We start from the raw sequence: 21,784 nt of genomic DNA on the forward strand, positions 1-21,784 counted from the left end.
GGACTCACGCGGAAACAACAATCTAAATCTACTGTCACTGGATGTGTTTTATTGGTGAAACAGACTCAGCTAACAGCTTTTAAACCCTTCGAAAACGAAATTGTATGTTTAAAATACCTTTTTTCTATAGGAATATTATTTTTCTAAGTTAACGAATTTAAATTTAAACCTAAATTTCGTAAGTTCGACCCCTACGCAAGTCGCGACATCTTCTAGCAATCTAGCCTGTCAGTTGCTCCTGTAGTGGTTAGTAATTAACATCATGAGACACGTGTTCTACTGTGGTTTTTGGAGTTGGGCTGCGCTTTTAAAGAAAATGTACAGGTTTGGAGATTTTTCCTTAAAGATTTCGCAATGATCGAGCTTTCTAATTGAAAAACAGAAGATATAATTTCCTTTGCTTACCGCTGCCTTGTGTAAGCGCTATCTTACTATGCCATGATTGACAAGTGGATAAAAACGTTTTGGAACTTGATTAGATCATGTTATATCGAAAGGGCCAGATAAAAATTTACGTTGGGATAGAGAAGAGCTCTAAACCCTGATTATACTTTTATCTTATCAGATTTCTATTAAAGAATATCTGTTACATTTGGTTGAACTTTGTCGCTTGGGACCTGTTACAATTCTAAAAGCTATTTATCAAAACATGTTGGGTGTATATGGATTTGGTAATTTTATGTATGTGCAAGGGCATAAATGCAATTTTGGTTGATGCTTTGATTTCATTTGGCTTTACGCAATCATCAACTCATGCATTATTTTCGCCAATTCATTTTGTTTGCTGTATTAATATATCGTTACGGGTGGAATCAAGCACTCCCAACTCCCAACTCCCAATCATTCATCGAGATCTCAAACACAAAATAGAATTAGAAAAATATGGGATTAAATAAAAAGTCTTTTAAGAGTCATTTGTCGCTCGACATGGACAACAATGAATGTGAAAACCACGATGGTGTAAGTCGGTTGGCGATTGTAGTCTGGTGCCTTAATGTGACTAAAACCGCAATTTGGAACAAAACTATTAATATGTGAAAATCAGAACTTGCATAAAGGCAAGCTCGGTAACCGGTGCTCAAGAGATGAGGAATCATTGTTAGGTCTAAATGCTTGCGAACGATAGCTATGATGACAAGATGATGATCAACATCACCACCAATCCCTTTATAAATAGAAGTCCGAACCGAAGGATAAAACTTAGGCAGCCGACTTAGCCTACTAGCACATTGCGGCGCCGCAAAGTCCATAACAGTAAGATAAAACGAGCTCGATCGCTGGGGAGGAGGCTTAAATTTAACAGGCAACAAACTCGCTTTTTTATCAGAAAAATCGTGTCTGTGAAACCGGAATTTTCGTTTATGAACAAAGCTTATTTTTCAAACGAATAGTATAAACATCAAAAAAGTGACTCAAATCGAGTCACTGACTCGATTTATTACGAGTCTGATATTTCCCAACATCCAAGCCGATAAGGCTACGCCATTAATAATGAAAAAAAGAAAAATGAAAAAATCGTGACTCCAAGAATCTGTAGAGCTTTGTGGTTCTGGATGAAGATCTTGCGTTGTGCTTTATTGTCATCTGACGTTTCGTAATGAATAAAAAATCTAGTTCAGCTGTCAGGTGGTAGGCCATGACATCTATCGCCCTATATGACTTTTCATAACCACTAGGAAATTTTTTAATTTATAGTCGACAATTAAAATTTTGAAAAGGTAATTAAATTTTTCAGATTACTACCTTACTTACCGACTGTTTTGATCTTGCAAATCATCATGGACAAGATGAAAACAAGCCAACTTTGTTCGATTGTTACGCTTCGATGATTCCAAGTTTATTTTTTGACTCTTTTGTTGCTATGATTAAGTCACCGCCTGGTGCCTTTTGTAAAGTATTTTTGATTAATCCAGAGAACCATGGAAGAGAGGATGGGGCTTTGCTTGAATGCTAGGTCATGACTTCATCTGCATAGATTGCCTGAAACCGCAACAACGATAAAGTATACATAAAAGAGCTTAACTTGTGCAAACGGCCGAATAAAATAAATTATTATAAAATCGAGGAATTGTCGAAATTACCCATCTACAATACAGTCTTCTCATTTATAAGGTCTATTGCAAAAGTGAACAACCGTCTAATGCATTTGCATACTAGACCCCTCACCTCAATCTGGTATACCGTACGCAGACTTCCAGTCTGGAATTTTTTTCCGAGATCTTGAGGCAAAATGTCAGTGTGCAAGCAAGCAAAAGGTGTGCAGCACATTGAAGCACGTCTGTCGCTTGTGGTAGGCAATGGGGGGCCTTTTATAATAGAAAACGGAAAAAGAAGTAGTGTCTGCTTTTTTAGAAAGATCACTATTTTCCCCAACTAGAAAGTTTGCTTTTAGTGCGTCAAATAACTGCACCAATCAACTTAATACCAAAATTTGTGCCAAACGTACGTATATAGAGCAAAATACCAATTATGCGCCAGACAATCTTGGTGTGCAATACTGTTTTGGTCAAAACATTTCAAGTGTGCTCCTACCATACTGTACACTCTGGATGTACACTGATTGATTTACTCAATCTTTAAATGAATTGAAAATTAAATTAAAATTAAAAGCACAGAAGCTTTGCCAAGTCATTAAGTGCAAAATAACGGAGCTTAAGTGCGGCACTGGAGCTCATGAAATACAGTATTGAGTGCTTCTATGCCAAACTCTGCAGTCTGGCTGTATAACAACCTGCTATATAAACAGGCTATGCAGACAGACAACATTTATATGATTGATTGATTATGAGGTATGATTGATTAGAGCACATGCAGGTGCAGCATTTGCAGCTCATACCATAGAAAATATTGTGCACAAAATGCATAATTGCAAAATAGAGGTATTCGGGAAGTTTGCATGCCACTCTAGGGGGTGATCAGAATAGAGAATAGCACAACTAAGATAACTGCGAAAGTGTGTAAAATCGACTAAATTTAAAATAAACTATTGCATCAATCTATTTGTTCACATATCAATTGTAGCCTAGCATGAACATAACTGTCAGAGTTTTCCTGTTAGCACTTCTCTGTGTCGTGACAGAGTTTACTGCATCACGATTTTCGTCTACTCTCAGTGATCAGTTCCGTGCACTTTTGGATACATCAATACACTGCGTAATAGGTTAGTGTTATTAGCAGCAGAGTTCAGTAACCAGTTAAATATTTACATATTAGGTCAGTTTATCATGTTATGTACTTCCATTTAACTAGGTGCTTGGTGTTGGTATACTGTGGTTGATGGCGCAGGTGTCTTTCAAATCTTGATCTGTGGTTTTCTGTCAAGTTTTATTGACATAGATCATTTCATTGCTGCTGGCAGTTTTTCTTTAAAGGTATAATTGGCATGACATCTGATGTATATCGTAGTCTCTTTCTTTTTGCAATGGTAGGTCACTAACACCATCATGGTTATACGGTACCACCATTATTATCCTTGCACCGAGGAAAGTCTTTGCATGACTCGGCAATAATTCTTCAATGTTCCAACAGCAGTTACTGAGCTTGTTGTCCATGCAAGTTCCTATGGATACACATTCTATTTTTTTTACATTGCATATGTGTGATTTTAAACCTACCGGTTGTTTTTGTTTTAAATGTTTGATTTATTGTCATGTTTATGATATATACACACATATATATATACACATATATCTTTACAAATTACAGACTATTATTTTGCAGGCAGCTGTTTCTTTGCCCAATAGACCTATCTTTCATGCTGTACTTGCCATCCCTGTTGCTGCATTGGTTCTGAAATTAGTTTCAAAGCTTTTTCTTGCTTGTGTGAATCAGCTTTCACTGCCAAAAGATTTTAGTTGTTTGAAATCATTGCTACCAACTTTGCCTTGGCTCCTTGTAATAGCTTGGAGCTCACATCAACTTCGTGACAGCATTAGAAGAGGTTTATGGTTTTGGCCCTTTGGAACTCTCCCACCTACACCTTTTGTTGTTTATGTGGTTTTTATTGCTGGAGGCTCGTTTCTGTTAAACTGGATTCTCAAAGTTTTTTTGAAGAAAACTGAAACTTCTGACGGTGCATCTTTCTACGAGGTTTGAAAGCTTTTTAACCCGTATTAAAATCTACGATGAGTCCCAAAAAGTTGCGAGATCGATCAACCAAGAAGGCAAATTTTAGTATGACTAGAGATCAGCTCAGACAAGCAACCAGGATTCAAAAATTTTCAAACAAGCAGAAATTGAGAGATGCTCTTAAAAAACTAAATCCAGTTGTTGATTGTTTAAGTGACACACCTGACTTCGAAATCGAAAATCTTATCAAAAAAGTGAAAAGTACATCGGTCAAACGATCGGATGAGGATCTTCGCCAGTTTCTACATCGATATTGCAAAAAAATAGCTGATTACAAGTATCGAAACGACCAACCTATTGACAAATGGTTTGATATAACCGATGCCATTACTCCGAGAAAAACTGACTTAGAGCAGCAGATATCCACAGCTCTCATGGTCGCGACACAGGAACCTATTCCTGATGTTTCATCAACTTTTTCTTCATCTCAGAAAGAAAATGTCAGTTCCTCAAACTCCTCTGAACAACCTAAGTTTCCTGAACCGGATTACAATTCCATCTACACCTACTTGGCAAGTTCCATTGCTGGAAAATCGCTTCCAACCCTGTCCCCAGTAGAATCACTAGTTATCGAAGATTGCATCCAATCACTGGCAGAGCAGATAAAGTCATTAAACGACGGAGATTTGAGATTAAATCTGAGAAAGGTTTATCTTTATTTGCACCAACTGGACGGACATGAACCTGAAGACGACGAGGGAGAAATTGAAAAGCAACTTGACCTTGCAAACGTTTTTAATCCGATGGGAGTAAATCCGAACTTGATCATGCCCGTTCCCCCAAAGTGACAACTCCCAATGCTAAGTTACGTAAATTAGAAGATGTAAATGTTAACGATTATGCTGGCACATTTTTTCTATGAATATGCATGTTTGTGACTATTACTGTTTCGTGGTTGTCCTCATTCTTTGACACCAATGATTAAATTATCATACCATTATTTAATAATATCATTATTTTAGTTTTATTTGGTTTATTTTAATCATACAGATGGCTTCAATTGGTGCATTGTATTGCCACTTCATTTTACTTGAATCAGTGTGGTGTGTTGTTTGTTGAGTGTTTGATGTTATCTGTAACTTATAATATAGGGGCATTACAAATATCTCCACATCTGCCATGTTTCAAGTTTTGTGTTATCATGACTTTCTAATTTCTTGACTTTCACCAGGCATTACACTTTGTGTTCCTATGCATGTGTCAAATCATGATATTTTGCTGTAATGAGCCAGTATGGCTGAAACGGTTGATAAAAAGCCCAGAAGTGTAGCATCTAGGCCGATTGTTGCAAACAATGGCTCATTCCACCAATCCCAAAAACAGCAGCAGGCCAATCCAAAGGTAAATAATTTTCAAGGCTTACGTGGAACACATGTATAGGATAAAGAAATAGTTTAACTTTGATTCTACAGTCAAAGAACTGGTTGGAAGAAAGCTGGAGGTCGCTGGAGTGTTTCAATTACTCACAGCTGGGAAGACTGAGAGGAATTAAGACTGGTGGTAAGTACAAAATTCCTTGTTCAGTGGGGATTACCCGGCTTACCTTAATTGGGTTGAAGCTAATAGACTTAGAAAGTAGATTTGAGAAGTTTTAAATCAATGTTGATTAAACTAAAAAAGAGTTTGCAATGGTGCTAATGCATAGTGGTAGGAATATTTTGAAAGTGAGTTTAAGCGGTGGAAAAATTTGACCTGTTATACTAATTCATAATATGCGCTGGTCTTTCGAAGACATAGTTAGTCTGATAAGGTTTATCAAGAACTGTTGAATATCTAACAGTATATAATCAAAAGAAAGGAAAATTTTGGCTTCAATCAAAACAATTACTTATTAGTGCTATACTTTATACTGTATATCAGGTTGAAGTTGGGAGTTTGATTTGAAACTTTGCCTTTGTTGCAAAGGTTGTAGTATTCTATGTGACTCTGGGACAGCTTTTAATTGAATGTTGTTTTGAAAATTCTTCTAAAGAAAGTAATAGGCCTAATCAGTATATATATAACTATTAATAATTAATGACTGAAAAAGGCAAGTATTTATAGTTAGGTAATTTCTATAAAGGAAAATGGTTATATCTAATTACAGTAAAACATGCTCAAAATTGAAATAAGATTTCTAGAAACGATACTTTAGAAGTAACATATTGCAGTAGTTTGTGCATGAATGGTTAAATCATGGTTTGGCGGATTTTGTTTGTCTGAATGGTATGATTTAATAAGAGATCGGTGTACACTTAATATCACTTGATGTATACAATGTTTATATTTATTTGCTAGGTAATATAGGCACTCAGAATGGTCTTGCCAATGAAACATCAGACATGTCAGAACAGTTTTCGTCATTCTCTATTGCTGCAAAGGTACATTCACGCTAGCAACGTATTTTTTTCTCATAAACATTTCCTTATCTTTGTTTTTACTTTCTTTGCCAACAAAACAAGTATATGAGGTTAAGAGGCATATACAGTAGAATTCGCCTATATGGACACCTCAAGGGGATGAAAAAAAGTGTCGATATAGACCAGTGGTTCCCAAACTGGGGTCCGCAGACCAATTGGGGTCCATAAAGCCGTTTCAGAGGGTCCGCAATGAGAATTAGTCTTTAAAGCTTTAACGCAGTTTCAGAGGGTGGATGTAGTACACGACATGAGAGTTGCGCTATCCAAAACCAACTAAACATTTATAAGTTAATTGCAGCAAAACAAGTGCACCCATCCCATTAAACGCTTACCGTATTTGATAGTTTTTGGTTTTTCTTTCATTGGTGTAGTTTTTGCATTTTTCCTATAGCATTCTTTGATTTTTATAGGGCCGCAAAATATCAAAGTAATTGCAAAGGCATTTGCCACCAGGCAAAATTTTTATAAAAGTTTGGGAACCGCTGATATAGACAAAACAATATAAATTGTTCCTAAATTCCCGGTTTTAGTTCAATGTAAGGGTTAAATGTGTACTCTAATCAGCACTACCACTTAATGCCGCTACTGCTAGAAGGAATCAATTATTTTGTGAATCTACAACGTTAATTTTTATACAGTGAACCGAGTGCATTCAAGGCAAACGAGAATACCTCGATTATATTATCGGGCGACTGGAAGCTGTAAATAAAAGTGGTATTCTATTTGCTGCTGTGGTGTTTATTTCTTTGCAGGCAATCTAATCGATAAGTAAGTGTGCGCTAAATTGCATTTACATATTGATATAAAACGGAGCAGTAAAATTCCTCGGTGAGAAGAGAGAAACTCATCAGCCTACAATGACGATAGCCAAACCAAAAATAGCTCCAACATGATGATTTGTGGACACTGCTTAAGTCGTAATAAGTCATAATGACATCATAATTACGTAAAATACCACTAGGCAGCCTAAACCGTCATACGATAACGTCATAAAGTCGTAAGTGGGATTATATCCCGGAATGAAAAAAAGAGCTACAACTGTCACTATAAACGAACAAAATGCTCTGGGGGATCAAAAAGGTGTCGATATAGGCGAACTGTATATATAGCCGAAGTCGATATAGGCAAACTCGAATGTACATAATAGATAGGAATTTTGCCGGGACCAACGAAAACGTGCCGATATATTCGAACTGTCGATATAGGCGAATTCTACTGTAATATTTTGGGAACAGTTGTGGACTTGGCATAATGTACGCTTTTGTTACACAGGACGAACGAGCAGATTTGAGACAAGACTTTGAGATCCCAGAACTTCCAAAAGGGAAAAATCTTACAATCAACATCACATCAACATGGGGAGACAAATTCTACGTTGGCTTGAATGGAATTGAAATATTTTCGGATGATGGCACCCCTGTGAAAGTGGAAAGCGTAAGATAGCAGGAACAGCCATAGTCGGCATCTTACTGCTTTTAAATATTTTATGTCATTGGCATGCATCATACTGATAATAAAAATTTTTAAATTCTTATGGTTTTATAAGTTTAATAAAGCATTAAGTTTTACACCTTTACAGTATTGTTTTTAGGAATTATTATATTTTTTCAATTAGCAAAAGCCTTAAGCTATTTGCTATCTTACGTTATATACAGATTGCGGCTGACCCATCAGACATAACCACTCTGTCTGGCTGCGAAAAAGACCCACGGACAGTGGACAACCTTTTAAATGGCATTAATCAAACATGTGATGACATTAACATGTGGCTAGCTCCCTTTACTGTTGGTTTACCTCATTTTATTTACATCACCTTTGCCCAACCAAATCGAATTGCTATGATTAGATTTTGGGTGAGAGTAAATTGATGACGGTACTTTTAATAAAACTCGTCTTACTTTTCTGGACGGTAATAGGTTCATTGCATGTGCGATTTTCTAGAATTACAACAAATCTCGGATTCATTCCCAACGAGGTGCCAGGCAAGTGACCATCACACTTGACAAAGCTTCGATATTTAGTGGCGAGATTGGTAGAGCTTCGGGATCAGTTGCCGCTTCTCAAAGTTTTGGTGACGTGAGTTGCAATCACATCTTTCAGCACCACTGCTTACAGCTAAATTGTCCTTTTATTAACTCTTTTGTAACAGTTATTTGAAATCTTTACATGCTCAGAATATCTTGTTTACGACTGATGATGCAATCCTGGAAAAGATTTCAAAATTTGACGACACTTTCGATGATGCGGAAAGTGTTTTGAACGACAGTCTAGAAGAGTATCAGCGTCCGTCCACAACTAACGATGAGATTAACGAGGTGACATAACCATTTACGATATATGATAATATTAAGCATATAATACTTCAGCATTTTCTTTGCTGTAAACATTTTCAACTTGCATAAGTTATACCACCGGTTTAATTATACCATTTTTGTCTTGTTATACTACTTAGTATGCTTGTGCTTTGTACGGCTATATGCTTGGAAAAATGTTATCGCTTGCCTATTGCCAGGCAAGTTTGTCCGCCTGCTGCTCAGATCAAGGCCAGGGGTTCTCAATCATTTTTAAACTGGCCCAATTATCGGACGTGTCAATGTCGCAATTGCCCATGACCTCCCAAACTTCAAATTAAAGGGCAGTAAGTGCTGGCACTCCCTTAGAAATATACGACATCGACAGTCATCCAGCAATAATGTTTCCCATCATTGAAACAAGATACTTTTCAAGGTGTTTTCAACAATGTTTAGACGAGGACATGTGTCTAGCCAGAACATATAATTTTTTGCAGGTAAAGGACTCAGATAGGTAGTGTTTGCCCATCCCTAACAAATCCCTGATATAATATCAGTATGGCAAGTCTATTTGCTTTGCATCCAACTCGTTTTAAATAATTCATCCTGTCTGCAATCCAATTCCAGAATGGAATAGAGAATCTTAAGTCTATCTAAAATTTTGTAGTGCTGTCTTTGTAAAACCAATCCCTGACATTCACACGCAGAGAACATGGGAGGTTTTTGCTGTGTATGCCTTGTTAACCTACACTTCGAGGTTCGGAAGGAAGATGTCAGTCATATAAAACTATAGACCTATGTCTGCATAACTTGTACATTATTACAATATCATGTTGCACATTTAACCTTGAACTATGATTTAAGGACACAAATGAAATTTCTGGCGCCAAACACTTAACCAACGTCTCAAAACAAAACCCGATTTATATAGAGATTGAAAACAACTTGATTATTGTTTTTGTTAGATGGGTAAATTGTTTTGGTTTCCTGCTATGTACAACCAAGTTTCGACTGCTTATTATTTTCGTTAGGTATTTTGAAATTTTTTAGTATTGGTTTTGTTTGCATGTGTTCATTTGTTCATTAACTGCTTTGCTAGAACAACATTTTCTACATCATTTTTTGGGTAATTAGTGAATAAAATATTATCTCGAATGATTAGATACTTGTATTTGATATTCAGTTCGGAATTCTGAAGTGACCATTCCCAATATAGATATTGAACTTTTTGTCTTTCGCAGGATTCTTTACCTCATGCAGAATTAGAAGATTCTGCTGAAACAGCAGAAGATTCACGGAACACGTTTTGTGCAAAATGTTAGTGCTTGGTGCAAATAGGTTAATGTTCAATGATTTGTTGCCGTAAACTTGTTACACTAAAACGAAATGCACATTACGTGTATTATGAGATTTCTATTTTTTCCATCCAGGCATCCAGCTGAGATTGTTGTCAAACTGGGGTGATGTGGACTATATTGGTCTCACTGGGTTGCAAGTGTTAGGAGACGACAACGAACCTATTTCTATGGGTTATCACAACATTACAAGGACCTCCTCCTCCACTGACTGCTATTCTGATGAAATTAATAGGTGTTTGTGTTCAGCATGTACCAGATACATAGAACAGTTATTAAAGAAACTATGTGAAGAGCAGTTACAGGTGTCATAATATTTTTATTCAATAAAACTGACGTCATTTCAGGTTACTTGATGACACGAATGTCACCATGGCTGCAAATCACATGTGGATGTCCACGTTCAAGGAGGCAGGACCACAGAAAATTGAAATCAATTTCGTTCAAGCTGTGCAGGTTACCGGGCTGCGAGTTTGGAACTACAATGAGTCGTTTGAAGATTCTTTTAAAGGAGTAAGTGGCTTAATATTCACTGTTTGTATGGTTATGGCTTAAAATACATGTACAGGTACGTGGTACAGGTGTGCGAATATTGCATAAAAACCTGTTTCGTTGAGCTCAATGTAAATTTCTACTTGATGTTTGAAGGCGAAAGAAGTGGAAATAAGCTTAGACGGTCGATCTATATCTGCGACCAACTCGTTCATATTTCGTCGAGCTCCTGGCAACCTCCATTATGACTTCGCTCAGGATATTTTGTTTGAATGCGAAGTTGCCCCTCTTGCAGCCGGGTCCGAAATGTGGGTCAAATTTTCGAAATTTTTTTCACAACTGGCAGAAACTGACACGATTGGTTTGTATTTTCATTCTTCATGTTTAATGTCTTGTAGATCCCATACCGAGGTTGACCTGCCCATACAGACAAATTACGACACGCCGTACATGCCAACTGGCTGTATCTTTTTTGTTCTACAACTTTTGTTCATTTTCTACTATTTTGTTGGTGGTACTAGTCAATTGTGAACTTATCAAATTGTGTAAGCACATCTTATAGTGCCCGTGTTGTGACTGACCTATTATGACCTTAACGTAACCACATACCAGTCATTTACAAGATAGAGCTTTTCGACACATGGGGGGATCTATACTACATCGGCCTGAATGGAATTGAGATTTACGATGCCAGTGGTAAAAAACTTTTGCTCACAGAGAAAGGTAAGGACAGGTTTTGGACAAAATTTAACATGACAGCTTTTGGAAAATAACGTTTTGGTTATTCAAGTGAAATTTTTTGTCTTTGCTTCTTTCAGAAATAGCTGCCTTTCCATCCAGTGTAAATATTTTGGAGCAAAATGCAGATGACATCCGAACCCCCGATAAGTTAATAAATGGAGTTAACAACACCCACGACGGCCAGCATATGTGGCTAGCCCCCATACTCCCGGGACAGGTAATAGAACACACTGGTGAGAAAATTCAGTTATTGAAGAACAATTCCATACCACAGTACTTGTTTTCATTAGCAGCTGAATTTGTTGTAACTAGGGCGATTATTTTTTGACTTGTCAAGAAAAAGTCAAATTCGGTCAAAATTTGTCAAAAATGGTTAAAGTGAGGAATAACTCCAAAAATGCAGTGGTCAAGCAGCTATTGCCAAAAATGAGTGGCAAAATGACACAAATTCGTCTCTTAATTATTTATGACAAACATTACGGCTTTATTACCACGCGATATTACAATGGACCTGACTCAGTGTGTTTGATGAACATTAATACAATGTTTCATGTGATCGACAGGTGATAAGTAAAGCGTACTAAAGTGTATAACAAGAATATTTTGCCCTAAATAAGTCAAGGCCAGCTTACCGTTGTGTATTTGTAATGATGAATGTTATTGCTAAGCTCTAGCTGAGTTTACGCTGTTGCTTGCGCTTGACCTAGCCTAGTAGCGTACCGGTAAACCAGTAACTGCCAATTTGTCAAAAAAAAATTTTTTAGTTCAAAACCTTTCAAAGTTTATCCTTTATAGGTCAAAATGTTTCATTTTTTTAGATCAAAATATAATTGCCCTAGTTATAAACTATGTAATAATGAATTTCGTTCACAAAACGTGACGCCGCAGTCTGAGTAAATATTGTTTTAAATGTTTTTAGATCAATTTTGTTTACATCATATTCGACACGCCACACACCATTTCTAAAATCAAGTTATGGAATTACGCCAAAACTTCGTCGAGGGGAGCCAAAAATTTTGCGGTAAATTATTTTGATTTTGTTTCAGTCTATAGTTTAGTTAAATCTGCTTAGAAATACCTTTAAGTATTTATGGGAAAAGGTAGGGACATTGCCTAACCATTTTATCTTACTATTTCTATCCGCTATTTCACTGCACATCGAGTCATACTAGTCGTATGTACTAAACCTCTGTTAGAACCTGAATGGGATTAAGGAAAGTTCTTTTCAGATTCTCGTGGACGACTTGTTGGTATACAATGGCGTCCTTCAGCCCGCTTGTCGCCATGACAACGAAGTTAACATCGACACGCAATCTGTGACGTTCAACGTGTGCAATGAAGCGTTACCTGGCTCGACGTCATTCAGGTAATAATAATTCGTAGCCGCGACCGCGTAGACTATTTTGCTTTGTAACTTTCATTTTTATTTTCAGTGACGTGAAGGAACAGGAAATGCGATATTGCGATAATAACCACATCAAAGAAGCCATAAAAGAAGTGGATCAAAGTAGGTTTAGGCTCACATCAATTAAACCTTTTAAACTTTAACCAACTTAGTTGAAGGCAACACTGGAAATTTGTGAATTTTTACAGAAATGAGGCCGGCTACGTCTTTTGTGGCGCCGTCCAAGAGAGTAAAAGCTCGATTTTAAGAAGTGCCAGGAGCCACTTGCCGCTCTCGGACTTTGCAGCCAGTGACTCGGTGGCGTTACTTTTCTTGGTTGTCAATCAATTCAACAAACGTACCAGTGAACCCAATAACTGTTCAACCCACAGGTGTCGGTTGGGTACCCCTGGGTTGAATCAACCTGGGATCCTTTATTAATAGATACAGCATGACTCGATTTTAGTATTTTTCTTCACAAAATCTGTTCTTGAAAGGTGCAATTGTTTTCATATTGACTTGAGCTAACATTCTCTCTTTTTTCGAATATTTCTCTTCTTTCCGCTTCCTACCTGCTCCCAGAACACGAACATGACGTCAGAGGAAGAAGCGTTCACGTCGCTAAAGTTTTTCCTCCGGAAACTTCTGTTTTTGAAGCCAATAACTTTTATTTGGTGATTTCCGCACGATAAGCCAAAAGTAGATTACTGTACTCATATTTTTTTAGAACAAACCCCGTTTTTCAAGCAATAAATGCCTTATTTGTTTATAGTTGGCGTGTTGTCGTTGACTAACGCGAAGTTCAAACTTGGTTTGGATGTCATCCAATGCAGGATATCGAAAAAGTTATTTTCATTGCAAATACCGGTTACTATTAGACAAAATGAAATTGAACATAAGAATATTTGGGGAAAGCGAATGTTACTTGATAACAAGGACAATTTTTTTGCAACTACCTCGCGTGTTCAAAATCATTTATTTTACCTACTGCTGGGTCATTGTACAGTATGACGTGATGCGGGACACTTACGACTCTCACCGAAAGAAGTAAAATAAACCAGGGTCGGTTTGCACGGTGTAAAACAGTAATATATTCACCTATACTCCTATAGGCTTAGTATTGTATATATATATTCTCCTAGTAAATGAGATAAAATTTATTCCGACGGACTGATGATGCCTATAGGGGAAATATATTTCTGTTTTAAACTGACTATTGGTTTATTTCACTTTTTCTATCTAGGTTGTAGTGCAGCTTGCTGATCCAGTGATTGGTCGGCCGACCAAACTTTACCGCATCAGCATGTTAGGAATTCTAATCTTAGAAATACCTATTATTATCCTCTTTTACAATTATAAGAACGATAAACATACCAAGATATAGTAAATTCAACAAAGTTTTTACTACACGTCGACATTTCAACGTGAAGTTTGGCACTGTTTTTCTCTAACAAGTTTGGCAATATTCGGTGAGATGGACGATGTAGCAATACGAAGCGAGTTTTCCATATGGCTGTCAGAAATTAGTAAACAAACAACAAATGCCAATTTCTCGGAATGTAAGTTCGCCATAAATTACGTAGGCGATTCAGTTGATATTTTAAGTCATTTCGAAAAATACCGCGCTGGCACCGGGTTGGACACCCCTGGTTTAACCGATGTCCGGCGGCAAAATTTTACACCGCTGCAACTTGCAAGGCGTTTTGTAAAATCTGCATTGTTAATAATAAATAATCCGTTTTAGCAGCTATGGTCAATTTTACTTAAATAAAATAACTGTGGTCTCTTAAAAGCTTCTTAGCGGTCGCCAAAGTCAAACCTTAAAAACACCTGGGCATATATGGACGGTGTAAAGAACTAAAGATCTTGTGTAGGCCTATCTCTTTGTTACTAAGCTCACTCCTATCTAAACCGGGTGCGCGACATTACTATTTTAACTACTTTATGTGTGGCCGATACTGCACACAAATTTTCAATCGTTAATTACTCGAAAACTATACGTTGTAAACTGATCGGATTTTTACAGGTTAGTAGCAAAAGCATCTGGCTTCCTGTATAACTTACATCATAATTGTAAAACTAAAGAAAGTGCATTTTGTGTAAATTAAGTGTTTATACAAGTGATATAATTCTAGAAGCTCTTCTTTGTTACGCCGCGCTCCCGCTGTGCTTATTTGACATCATGAAGAAAATTCTATACAAATGCCGACAAGAAGAGCAAACTTTCAAGAAACTAAGCTAGTTAAGTCTTGTTTGTTAATGTTGTTTGATAAAGTTGGATTTTGTAATTTTTAAGATATTGCGATATTTTCATAATTTTCCTCTGCTTTGCTCTGCTCTCCGCATTGAAGCGTATTACTCATTTACGCACCAATAACTCGACTAACTATTCTCTTTCGTTCTCTTCTCGCGGTCAGCTGGTTTTCCGCACAGCGGGGGCGCGGCGTAACAAGAAGAATTTCTAGAAATGTGTCACTTTTAGAAATACTTGATTTACACTAAATTCATTTTCTTTAGTTTTACAATTACGATGTATACAGGAAGCCAGATGATTTTTCTACTAACCTGTCAAAATCCGATCAGTTTACGACGTATAGTTTTCTAGTAATTAACGATTGAAAATGTGTGTGCGGAGTCGGCCACACCTAGTTTTTTAGTAAACTCGCGAGCCTGGTTAGGATAGGGTTAACAAGCGTAGACTTAACTAGCTTAGTTTCTTGAAAGTTTGCTCTTCTTGTTGGCATTTGCATAGAATTTTCTTCATGATGTTGAATTTACCACCTTGGCAGGTTCAAACTTGCATAAAGCAAAGCTGGAGAGCTTTCCTTGGTGAACATCGGAAGGAGGAATACTTTAAAAAACTAAATGAAGCTTTGACTTTTTCAGCTTAATCCAGTTCATTGGGTCGTTCTGTCGTACGAAGATTATTTATAACACTTGTAACCAAAATATGTCTAATTTCCTACAATGGGGAAATATAGCTTCTAACATAATTTTTTAAGCTGATTTTGAAATTGCGGACTAAATTTGCAAATGATCTCGGGTATTCGAGTAACAACATTCGTCAAATACATAAAGGTGTATTCACTAACAAACAATAATACGTCGAAACTGAAGGATCGTACCCGCTACAGCAACAATGTCTACGATAGGTTACGATACTTTTCGGACCATTACTACATTTGCCGATCTTTTCTGCAACGGGATGCATGGCATTACATTAAGTTGTTCTTGTATTTTAATTTCTTTCTCCCAGCGCTTTTTATTCTTGGAAAGCTCTGTTTTCTGTGTCAAAAAGAACCTGTTTTAGAAAGCGTTCGCTATAATTGTTTTAAATAATAGCTAATAACACGCGAGGTGAAATTATCAAACTTAAGTCATTACAGCCTTGCACTTGTGAGTCCTCTTGCTACTCGTTAATGTCCTTTTACAGAGTTCGATTTTGTAACTGTTCAGAAAGTTTTAACCGCTATTTGTCGCCAAAGAACAAATCATAACAGCTCAAATTGTGTGAAGCAAACGTCAGAAATTTGTCAAACGCGGTTTTGATACATTTTGCATATCTATATAATACTTACGCTCGTGTTTTGTATTTAGGAAAGTTTTCATATAGAATCAAGCTAAAAGTGAAATATTCAGTTTAGTTTTGAACACAAACAGAAATGGATAAGAAGGGACAACAGACTGCTACATACAACTGTATGCATGTAACTGTATCACAGACTACATGATGTAACTGGTGAAAACTGTTCATTAATTTCAAGAGAACGTTATTAACGGCGACGGGTTGAAAGAGTGAAATTCTCATCCGTACGAAACGACGCTTTACCTCACCTCAGTGCATGCTTGAACGAGTTCACGGTTGCTTGGTTTCATTCATCGCCATGGTTACCAGCCGACTACTGCTTAAGGTATGCCGAGAACGCATCTTCTACATTTGCATTCCTGCGATTATTGAAGCTTAAAAACTACCTGAACCACACTATACTATATACATGACGTCACGGGGCATGTTTTTTTGAATAATTTTGCCCTGGAGGAGGTTTCCGATTTTGAAATTGGGGTTGACACTTGGGTGACGAACTATCTCATGAGAGATGACGTGACCTTATTGTGACGACACACAAGGAGTTTGCGTTTTCACAGATTTAGAGGAAGTTTATCTCAAGGATTGCAGGGAAAGAATGGAACAAGAACATCTTTAACTTGTATTCACGTATCTCGGTGGGTGAGCTTTGAAACAACAAAAGCATTAGAAATTTATTGCTGTAAAATTTAACTCAAACCCATATTCCCAAAACGGAATAGAAAAAAACATGGTGAAAATATCCAAAGAACGAGAGAATGTGTAACATACGAAGCCTGTTGACTGCCGTGTGTTCACGTGGTATTTTGATTAAAATAACATCAACGGCTTGAAATCAATAGCCATCTATTGTCAGCTTCACTCTTTTCAAAACAGAACTCGTATCAAATTTTTATTTCTGGGATTACGCATTGTATCATCGCTGTTTTGGACGATGGCGAAATAAAAGTGAAATTTTAGGCTCAATTTCTCTGTCCTTTTCTCTCTATCAGATACTCACCCAGCGTCATGTTCTGTTGGTATTCGTCTTTATTTCGTGTTAATATTCGACACATAATTTTTACCCTGGTGTATTGTTACCATACTAAATTTGGTCCTAGCGCGTCTTACCTATAGCGGTGAAAAAGATTTGGGTTGGGGTAAAATTCTCCTTTCTGTTCAGCTGCGCCAACGTAGCTTATTTCGTCATCAGCCCCCGATAAATATTATTAAATGACCCAGTGAATAAGAATGGTGACGTAATCATGTACGGCGTGGGTGTAACTGGATAAAGTAGTTTCCTTAAAGCACTTGAATAGAAAAAAATATCTCCCCTTTTCGACGTTTCGCTTTGTAAAAACTTTTCTTACAAAAGACAACGAATTGGAAATAATTTAAAAGAAAAACCGACTCAGAGACGACGCCCATTCAGGCGTGTCCTGGTCCGGATAGAATAACAGAAGCTTGGAGTGTTTTTTGAAAGAAATCCGCGCTCTTTGTCTGGCTCGTTGGGTCGAACACTTCGAGCTTCGGGCTCGTTCAAGCGGGCACGAGTAGTTTGAAAATACGTTCAACCAGTCAAGAGGCGGCTATTTCGCAAAAAAGCAATATCAAGAAATAAATTTAAAATCAGGCTAGAAGTTTAACAACTTGAGAATGACCAGATAAGTTTTATGTCCTGAAGCGTTGAGGGAAGTTTTCATGATAAAAATTTGTGGAAGAAACTTTAAAAAAGTAATTAAATTTCTCCGGTTTTTTGAAATTTAAGAATTAAATTTCGAAGCTACGAGCAGTAGATAAATACTTCAACTCTTCTATCGGGTAACTGACTGCGTTAATGTTACACCTAAAATTTTCATCGATGTAGCATTAAAAAAATAAGTTAAATCGTACATAAAGAAAGCTCTTAAAAATGAATGACTTAAATTGTTTAATCATTTTGGGATTTGCTAAACAGACCGAAAAATTAAAATAAAGTTTGTCTTTTGTTGTTGTTTTTATGACGTAATGAAAACATATTTTACATTTCACAATCGTGTTATATTTCGTGTTTTGTTTTAAAAAACGCTTTGTTGGGAGAAAAAATGTTATTTTTATACTTCTGGGGCGGTACCGAATCTTGAAAGAACCTATTTTTCTTCTAAAGTTACGTAATAAGTTATCTCTGGGTCTGGCGGTTGCTTTGAAGTAAACCGTTTAAATGGCGGCGCTATAAAAGTTTAAGTTATCATAAAATCTCCAGCCAAGTCCTGGCTTATATGAAACATCATGTAATGTTAGATATGTACAACAAGATGAGCGAAGTTGCGCAAAAGTGCTTCGAGAATTTGATTATCTCATTTCCTCGACGCATTTTTTACAGTTGTTGTCGTCCATTTACCGTCGAAATCTATAAAAACGCCTTAGCATCGGCGCACTGACTTACAGTGGAAAGAAAACGAGTGAACGCGATGGTTTGTTAAAAAGAGTCGATGGTCGGATTCTTTTTGAGAAGAGCTTCTTTCACGAAGCTCACTTAACGCGGCTCACAATTGCTACTTGATAGTCGCCATGAATAGCTTAGAGAGAGACAGATAAGTGGGTTACTAAGTTCGGTTCCTTTTCATTAAAAACTCACTTACAAAAAGGAAAGGAACCCAAACAGGAAAAAGATATTTATACCATCATAGTCAATTAACGTAAGTAATTCTAGAATTCTGTTTTTTCTTCCAAGATTTTTTCGTCGTACTTTTTAATATCAATTTCGAAAAAGAGGCAATATTAAATAAAAAATGGTAAACGGCTGTCTTCAAGTTACCGGTTTCTTCCTCGGTATGCTGGGTCTGATCACATCAGCAGTGACGTGTTTCCTTCCAAACTGGAGAAAGAGTGACGTGCAAGGTGAGTAATTCTCCTCATCCTTCAATTTCTTCTTTGAGGTCATCTTCATTTGTGAGAAAAAGGCGTTGGTTTTTGTTCAAGCTATCAATCGGAAACCATAGCACAAGTAGACCTATTTCTACGGAAGGTCGTGGAACTCTCTTCGTGTACAGTGTACTGTATAATTGTTTCTATTCTTCCGTTTTGGCGCTTTAAATATGTTATAACTCCATATCGCAGTGAATTGAACAGATTCAGAGGTAAAACTCACGCATTTCAAAATGAAACACGGTTATAACCCGAATGTTAACATAAACCAAAGTCACATTCAAGTTTTACAAACGAAGCGCTTGATCAAAGCCTTGTCAGGATTTTTGCAGAGTTGAAAGGGAAATTTTAAACCTTTGTGACGTCATAGTCCGCTCGATAGAGCACGGGAAACCAAGATGATTTTCCGGGTTGAAAATTGGATGCGTTGCCAAGCTAGCTAATTAAATGAAACAGATCGTATATCTTCATTAACATTATATTTGGTATCGCGCACAATGAAAACATTCCTTTAATATTCTCATAGACGAGGTTATTGAATTGCAATTCCGTACCACCGGCCTTTGGGTGAAGTGCAGCTTCCAAAACACCGGTCTGTACACTTGCGACGCTTACGACACCCTTTTCTTGGGTCTGCCTACCGACTTGCAGGTGAGCCATTGAATTTTGACATTTATAAATCAAGTTCTGTGCAAATACCGTTGATGTATTTTACGTTATCTAGCCAACATGGTTAGAATTTTGTATTAATTGAATCTTCGTACAAGCTCATTTACTTAAGCTTATTTTCAATCTTAAGCGTTGTTATTTTTTTTAGGCTTCCCGTGCACTCTGTGTACTGAGCATAATCCTAGGAATTGGCGCAACAATCATCTGCTCAGTTGGACTCGACTGCACCAACGTATCTACTGGTAACCCCAGGCTTAAAGCACGCATGGTAATTAAATTCACCACAGCATTGTCAGTAGCCTACTGTATTGGGTGATTACTGATTACCTCTAAGTCGTCGGTAAAACAATATTTCACAGGTGCTTTGTGCTGGAGTCCTACACGTCATTGGCGGCATTATGGTCGGTGCTGCAGTCTCCTGGACCGCCAACCGTGTCATGCAAGAGTACTACAACCAGGGTTTCGTTGGAGTTATCGGGACAAGGTACATTTACGGAGAAGCTCTCTTCGTCGGCTGGGTAAGCGTACGGATAAATCAGTCCGTATGTGACTGATTTATGTTAACACTCTTGAAAATTAATGGTGGAGTTTTTCTTGTTCCACTTTCTATAGCAGTGTAGTTAAGTATATCGAAATGCGTTATATACCCTATTTCTATAATTCATTAAACCGCTTTTATCGAATTTCGAGCAATGCGACATCGGGTACGATGATATAAACAGCAAATCAACTCGGAACACAACAAACGTTCTTAACTCCACATTATCTCACAGGCATCCATGGCTCTCAGCGTCATATGTGGACTAATTCTGTGCTGCTCATCTTGGAATTCTGATGACGACGATCACGGTCGTCCTTACACTTACAACCCACCCAAGTCAAAACCTGTTGCGGCGGAATACATTTAAATGGAATGATGGGAAAAACGGAACTTTCTTGTAAATTGACCGCGTCTGAAATACGACAACCGACTTGCCGTTATTTTTCCTTCAAGAAATGTCTCTGTCTATCTTATAATTTTATACAGCTGACTTTCAATGTTTTCTACATAGCCTACCAACTTTCTGTATGTCAAAAATAGCGCAATTCAACAGCTAATCACACTGCAAGTAGTTTTTCAAAGCAGTAGCCGTTTTATCAGCAGATGAAAGATTGGCCCAAATTGTATATGGTCCAGTAACATGACCAGTTTTTATGTCTCTGCTTTCGACCATTGGTTTTGAAATTTTTCTTTAATTTCTTGCCCCCAAGTTTATTTGGTAGAAATCAAATAATGTCTGGGTTGTAGCGACCACAACTATTTTTGTAGCATTTTTTGCGTTTTGTGCTTTTCGTTATGTACGCTTAGAAAACTCGTACAGTACAAGAATTAAACTTGTAAATAAAACTACAAACTGCACGTAATTTATCGTCATAACGGGAAGGGATTCACTCAAGTGGAAATAGGTTTATGCGCTCACAAAGGTAAAGGATATAAAGAAAATACAAAAAACAGGTTTCGCTTCACCTGGGAAGAAGTCAACGCTTCGTTTGACGTAGTAAGTTGCCAGTTGTTTCTTTGGTTTTTTCTTTAAAAAACGCCCTAACGCGTAGACAAGTTTTTTAGCTTCGTTGTCGTTATGTGCCATGTACTAAACTCATGACTACATTGGCAAATACTTAAGACATACAGATTACCATAAACTGTAAAATATATCTATCACGAGATACCGTAAAATGTACAACTTTCTGAACCCAAGTTGGCGAAAGTTGATAACGATTTTCGGACAAGATTTTTGTTGTTTCCTGAATTGTTAATGGGCTCTTTTCATGTAAAATAGGTTTGAAATTAGGATTTTTGATTGTGTTACCCA

The 21,784-nt window shown here is 37.1% G+C and overlaps 4 protein-coding genes across 4 annotated transcripts; all 4 read left to right on the forward strand.

Moving 5' to 3' along the window:
• The first annotated feature begins 1,920 nt into the window (after positions 1 to 1,920).
• On the forward strand, positions 1,921 to 4,095 carry LOC143462213 (transmembrane protein 267-like). Its single transcript, XM_076960280.1, has 3 exons — positions 1,921 to 3,160; positions 3,250 to 3,371; positions 3,721 to 4,095. Exons 1-3 carry the CDS (start codon positions 3,028 to 3,030, stop codon positions 4,093 to 4,095), a joined length of 630 nt encoding a protein of 209 aa, XP_076816395.1. The 5' UTR covers positions 1,921 to 3,027.
• A 29-nt stretch (positions 4,096 to 4,124) lies between these two features.
• Positions 4,125 to 5,299, forward strand: LOC143462211 (uncharacterized). Its single transcript, XM_076960278.1, has one exon. It carries the CDS (start codon positions 4,125 to 4,127, stop codon positions 4,914 to 4,916), a length of 792 nt encoding a protein of 263 aa, XP_076816393.1. The 3' UTR covers positions 4,917 to 5,299.
• LOC143462205 (katanin-interacting protein-like) lies at positions 5,058 to 13,561 on the forward strand. The gene is made up of 18 exons (XM_076960271.1): positions 5,058 to 5,469; positions 5,541 to 5,628; positions 6,406 to 6,488; positions 7,800 to 7,961; positions 8,183 to 8,380; positions 8,469 to 8,603; positions 8,702 to 8,842; positions 10,060 to 10,135; positions 10,249 to 10,408; positions 10,521 to 10,686; positions 10,822 to 10,973; positions 11,064 to 11,128; positions 11,278 to 11,388; positions 11,484 to 11,623; positions 12,326 to 12,427; positions 12,636 to 12,772; positions 12,840 to 12,913; positions 13,000 to 13,561. The coding sequence occupies exons 1-18, from the start codon at positions 5,362 to 5,364 to the stop codon at positions 13,056 to 13,058; spliced, it is 2,157 nt and encodes a 718-aa protein (XP_076816386.1). The 5' UTR covers positions 5,058 to 5,361; the 3' UTR covers positions 13,059 to 13,561.
• Positions 13,562 to 19,046: 5,485 nt separating this feature from the next.
• Positions 19,047 to 21,335, forward strand: LOC143462212 (claudin-1-like). Its single transcript, XM_076960279.1, has 5 exons — positions 19,047 to 19,235; positions 19,789 to 19,913; positions 20,080 to 20,199; positions 20,291 to 20,449; positions 20,705 to 21,335. The coding sequence occupies exons 1-5, from the start codon at positions 19,127 to 19,129 to the stop codon at positions 20,837 to 20,839; spliced, it is 648 nt and encodes a 215-aa protein (XP_076816394.1). The 5' UTR covers positions 19,047 to 19,126; the 3' UTR covers positions 20,840 to 21,335.
• Positions 21,336 to 21,784: the final 449 nt, after the last annotated feature.

This window comes from Clavelina lepadiformis, chromosome 6, assembly GCF_947623445.1.
Source record: "Clavelina lepadiformis chromosome 6, kaClaLepa1.1, whole genome shotgun sequence".
Taxonomy (NCBI): Eukaryota; Metazoa; Chordata; class Ascidiacea; order Aplousobranchia; family Clavelinidae; genus Clavelina; species Clavelina lepadiformis.

What these genes read in the sequence shown, in the direction of transcription:
- LOC143462213 (XM_076960280.1), top strand. Translation starts at nt 3,028, where the DNA reads ATGAACATAACTGTCAGAGTTTTCCTGTTAGCACTTCTCTGTGTCGTG. An exon ending in ATCAATACACTGCGTAATAG is followed by an intron (nt 3,161 to 3,249) that starts GTTAGTGTTATT and finishes CCATTTAACTAG; the next exon opens with GTGCTTGGTGTTGGTATACT. An exon ending in CTGGCAGTTTTTCTTTAAAG is followed by an intron (nt 3,372 to 3,720) that starts GTATAATTGGCA and finishes ATTATTTTGCAG; the next exon opens with GCAGCTGTTTCTTTGCCCAA.
- LOC143462211 (XM_076960278.1), top strand. Translation starts at nt 4,125, where the DNA reads ATGAGTCCCAAAAAGTTGCGAGATCGATCAACCAAGAAGGCAAATTTT.
- LOC143462205 (XM_076960271.1), top strand. Translation starts at nt 5,362, where the DNA reads ATGGCTGAAACGGTTGATAAAAAGCCCAGAAGTGTAGCATCTAGGCCG. An exon ending in AGCAGCAGGCCAATCCAAAG is followed by an intron (nt 5,470 to 5,540) that starts GTAAATAATTTT and finishes TTGATTCTACAG; the next exon opens with TCAAAGAACTGGTTGGAAGA. An exon ending in TTGAAGATTCTTTTAAAGGA is followed by an intron (nt 10,687 to 10,821) that starts GTAAGTGGCTTA and finishes TGATGTTTGAAG; the next exon opens with GCGAAAGAAGTGGAAATAAG.
- LOC143462212 (XM_076960279.1), top strand. Translation starts at nt 19,127, where the DNA reads ATGGTAAACGGCTGTCTTCAAGTTACCGGTTTCTTCCTCGGTATGCTG. An exon ending in CCAGGCTTAAAGCACGCATG is followed by an intron (nt 20,200 to 20,290) that starts GTAATTAAATTC and finishes AATATTTCACAG; the next exon opens with GTGCTTTGTGCTGGAGTCCT. An exon ending in AAGCTCTCTTCGTCGGCTGG is followed by an intron (nt 20,450 to 20,704) that starts GTAAGCGTACGG and finishes ATTATCTCACAG; the next exon opens with GCATCCATGGCTCTCAGCGT.